This window comes from Rhinopithecus bieti, unplaced genomic scaffold (assembly GCF_001698545.2).
Source record: "Rhinopithecus bieti isolate Rb0 unplaced genomic scaffold, ASM169854v2 scaffold_2453, whole genome shotgun sequence".
Classification (NCBI taxonomy): Eukaryota; Metazoa; Chordata; class Mammalia; order Primates; family Cercopithecidae; genus Rhinopithecus; species Rhinopithecus bieti.
This window is the reverse complement of record NW_016804447.1, coordinates 2,288,999-2,293,613: the sequence shown is the minus strand read 5'-3', so window position 1 is coordinate 2,293,613 and position 4,615 is coordinate 2,288,999. Positions and strand designations below refer to the sequence as shown.

Here is a 4,615-nt window from a genome sequence, read left to right as displayed (position 1 = left end):
TATATATATATAATGGTCATAAAATTTTAAAAGTACCTAAAATAAATTCAACAAAGGCAATATAAGCTTTGTATACTTAAAGCTACAATACATTGTTGAAATTAAGATCTAAATAAAGAAAAGATAATTCCATATTCATGCATCAGAAGACTTGCAACTAAGGTGGAAATGGTCCCCAAATTAATCTATAAATCTTAGGTATAGAAAATCCTAAGGAATCCACTAAAGTATTTGAACTAATAAAAAAGTTCAGCAATGTTATAGGTTATAAAATCAATATGAAATATCAATTATGTTTCAATACACTAACAATGAACAAAAACACAGTGAGATACCAACTCATACTCACTTATTTGGCTAAAATAAAAGATACAATTAGAAGCGTTGCTTAAGATGCAGACAAAATCGTAACCCTCATACATTATTGGTGGAAGTGTAAAATGGTGCACCTACTTTGGAAAACAGTCTGACAGTTCCTCAAAATGTTAGAACATGAAGTTACTATATGACTCAGCAATTCAATGTCTAAGTATATACCCAAGAGAACTGAAAGCATATATACATACAAAACTTGTACACAAATGTTAACAGAAGCATATTCATAAGAGGCATAATTTGCATTTGGAAATAATTCAAATTTCCATTAATTGATGAATAAACAAAAATGTGGTATATCAATACAATGAAATACTATTGGACAATAAAAAAGAATGAAGTACCAATACATCCTACAACATGTATGGACTTTGAAAACACAATACTAAGTGAAAGAACTCAGTACCAATATATATATAATTCCACTTATGTGAAATGTCCAGATAGGAAAATCTATAGAAAAAAAAAAACAGATTAGCAGTTGCTGGGGTGGGAGGAGGGGAATGTGTGGTTTTCTTTTGGGAGTGTTGAAAATGCTTTAAAATTAGACAGATGGTTGCAAAGTTCTGTTAATACACTACAAACACAGCACTGTACCATTTAAGTGGGTGAATTTTGTGGTATGTGAGATACAGAAAATAAACCTAGGTTTAGAAATCCAGTGCAGGGCCCTGCTTACCTTCTGGATATTTGCTCCCTCCTTCCTTCCCCTCACTTCAGCCACACTGACTTGAATGTTGAATGTTGAGGGAGGAGCATTCCATGCTAATTCCTCAGGACTCTAAACCTGATGTTATCTTTGCCTAGACTGCTCTTCCCTTGTTTTTTGTTTTTTGTTTTTTGTTTTCACGCCTTTTTCTTCTTGTCAATCCATTCTCAATTCAATTGTTACCTCTAAAGATAACTTTTCAGTCATCCTATTTTCTTCACAATACTCATCATTTTTGGAAATAACTTGTTTTTCTTGTAGTAGTTTTCTCACCTCAAATTGTATTTCTCTTACTGAAGTATAAACTCCTTAAAGATAGGAGCATGTCTATTTCCTAATTTATCCCCATTGCTTAGAAAGTGCTTGGCATATACATTAAGTAATTTTGATTGAGGAAAAGAACAAAAGAATAAAAACAAGGGTGAAGCACAATGGACTGCGCTATCAATCAATAAGGATGTGTTGTATCTTGTCACAATTTATTTTCATCTTTTTTAGAATAACAACATTCTGGAGATGCACGAAGATACGTTCTGCAATGTTAAAAATTTGACTTATATTCGTAAGGCACTAGAGGACATTCGATTGGATGGAAACCCTATTAATCTCAGCAAAACTCCTCAAGCATACATGTGTCTGCCTCGTCTGCCTGTTGGGAGCCTTGTCTAATTTCAGATAATGGTTGGCATTAAGATGCCTACTATAAATAAACCATACTGCTCTCTTCCAAAACAAAACTCAGCATGATACTTTGAGATTGTGTTCTGAGAGATGATATGAGTACATAAAATACAATTTAAAATGCCATAATATAATGAAAATGTAGTAATTTAAGAAAACACCAGAGGAGTTAGGAATAAACCTATAAGATTTACAAAAAGAGCAAAACTAAGTGATAGAAAATATTTCACACATGTTCTTATAGATTGTGTATCACTTGCAAGTTTTAGGAATTCATATTCTATATAATTTCAAATTAAGTACATAATAAAGTAAAATTTGGAAATGAAAACTTTAGGTATTTTGCCAACATGTAGATGTTTTAATTAAACTTTCTCTTCCTTTTTTTTCCACTAAGACATGTTTATTCCCCTAATCCACTAAAGAGCATGAAGAATAAAAGTATTAGAAAATTATAATGGCCTTGTGAAATAATCATTATAATCACACCATGCAAATAATCATATTCAACAATAATACACATAACCTCCAGTTGTTGAATGATAACCTTTCATCATCTTAAAAGAGCTGAAAACTCATTTTAGATCTTTGATAAACTGGTTAGTTATGTAGTGTATTTCTGTGCCTATAAGAAAAATAAAATATAGAAAATGGAAAATATAGAAGATGATAGGATAATCATACCAGGGAAGAAGTTAAGTAATACTTTCTAAGGAGAGTTCATCTTTCTAAAATGTATAATCATAATACAGGCACATACATGGTTCAAAACCGAAAGACAATGAAAGAGTATCCAATGAAAGGTAAGTTTCCTTCCAGCTGCAACACCTCCAGGTCTACTCCCCAGAAATAATGTTTTCTTGCATAATTTTATAAAGATTTCCACAAGAAACAAAAACTTGTATATAAGTAACTTTTTCTTTGTTACACAAATACATATGTGCATATGCTACATGTGCATTTCACCAGAATGTGTGTATTATACATGAAGTACACATTTTTAAGTACAGAAAATAAACACTATTCTGAACTTTGCTTGTTTAATTTAAAATTATTGCCGGATGATCATTCCATATCAGCACATATAGCTGTACTGATTCTGAAAACCACGTATCAGTCCATCACATGGATTCACATTTTTTTCATTTACACCAAACTGCAAAGAATACCCTTGCTTGAACATGAATAAGTTTGTATACATGGGAGAGTACATGTATTGATAAAATCATGAAAGTAGAATTCTGGGTCAAAGATTATTATTTTAAATTTTAATAAATATTACTAAATTGCCCTTCAAAGACAGTGTAACCACTTACACTTTCACCAACAGTGTGGGAAAGTACATAATTCTCTAGAACTTCACTAAGATGGCTTAGTATCAAATCTTTTCATCACTTCATAGTCTATTTCTGAATTAACATATTAAAAAATGAGACAATTAATTGGCAATATACTTCCTCCAGCATTGAAAACACTAAATATATTTTTCAACTGTATCTTTCAATCAATATATTTCTGTCTAAATTATTTGAATTTTTCCCCATTGCTCTACACCATTCCTTGTATGTTGCTAAACATAGATACTACAGTTAAATCAAAAATTTTCAAAATGTAATGACTAGAGAGCATTGCTCTAATATCTTCCACTTTAGGTGCATTAACATTGCTCTGGTTCAGTTAAAAAGTATAAATACCTCCATGTCTTTAATAACAAAAAGGATCCGTTAATTTGCTTGAGATCTATGGAGAAAAAATAATCATTAATCAAATTTGTATACCCCAAAACTTGAAAACTTTCAAATAGAATGACCATCTAACCATCAAATGCCACAAACCAGTGACAATTAAAAACTTATTTAGAAGCTTTCCTTTTGGCTTTTTAGATATACTTTGTAATAACTAGATGACCATGCACCAGACTAAAAGTAGAATTGTATCCTAATGTTGTACATATATATTAGATTTCTACTGTGGTCTGACAAAAATTTCCATAAAATTAGCAGCTCAATCAACACGTATTTATTACGTCATATTTGTTCTAAATTAGAAGTTCCACAAGACTCACCTAGGTTTTCTACTTAAGATTTCAAAAGACCAAAATCCAGTTGTTCTTCCCCAGGTTCTTGCATGAAAGACATAAAAAATAATTCACTTCTGGGCTTATCTGGCTTTTTGGAAGAATTTTTTTCCTTGCGGTTCTAGGTCCCCAATATCTAGCTGTCAGTCAGAGGCTCCCCACATCTTCTGGATGACACCCACACTCCTCATTACAAGGCCTCCTCCATTTTCAAAGACATGTCAAATGTCTTTGAAATGGCATGTCAAATCCTACTTCTACTTTCTTTTTTTTTTTTTTTTTTTTTTTCCTGAGACAGAGTCTTGCTCTGCCGCCCAGCCTGGAGTGCAGTGGCCGGTTCTCAGCTCACTGCAAGTTCCGCCTCCCGGGTTCACGCCATTCTCCTGGCTCAGCCTCCCGAGTAGCTGGGACTACAGGCGCCCGCCTCGTCACCCGTCTAGTTTTTCGTATTTTTTAGTAGAGACGGGGTTTCACGGTGTTAGCCAGGATGGTCTCGATCTCCTGACCTCGTGATCCGCCCGTCTCGGCCTCCCAAAGTGCTGGGATTACAGGCTTGAGCCACCGCGCCCGGCCCCTACTTCTACTTTCAATCTCTCTGATTTCCTCATCTTCTGCTATCCAGAGAAAATTCTCCTCTTTTAAAGTACTCTTTTGGTAGGGGCAGGCCCACTTAGGTAACCTCCATATGAACTTAAAAAAGGCCAACTTGTTTGGGGCTTTAATTTTATCTGCTTTTTTTTTTTTTTTTTTTTTTTTTTTTTTTTTTTTTTTTT

At 33.3% G+C, this 4,615-nt stretch overlaps 1 protein-coding gene across 2 annotated transcripts in view; it reads left to right on the top strand.

Annotated features, from left to right (window-relative positions):
- EPYC (epiphycan) overlaps positions 1 to 2,223 on the top strand; it is a 49,502-nt gene extending 47,279 nt beyond the window's left edge. The window contains exon 7 of one of the 2 annotated variants that reach the window (XM_017868348.1): positions 1,583 to 2,223. In XM_017868348.1, coding sequence (XP_017723837.1) covers positions 1,583 to 1,753 — 171 coding nt within the window. In that variant the 3' untranslated portion in view covers positions 1,754 to 2,223. The remainder of the gene's footprint in view (positions 1 to 1,582) is intronic. The other variant, XM_017868349.1, reaches the window with a different exon arrangement.
- The last annotated feature ends 2,392 nt before the right edge of the window (positions 2,224 to 4,615 follow it).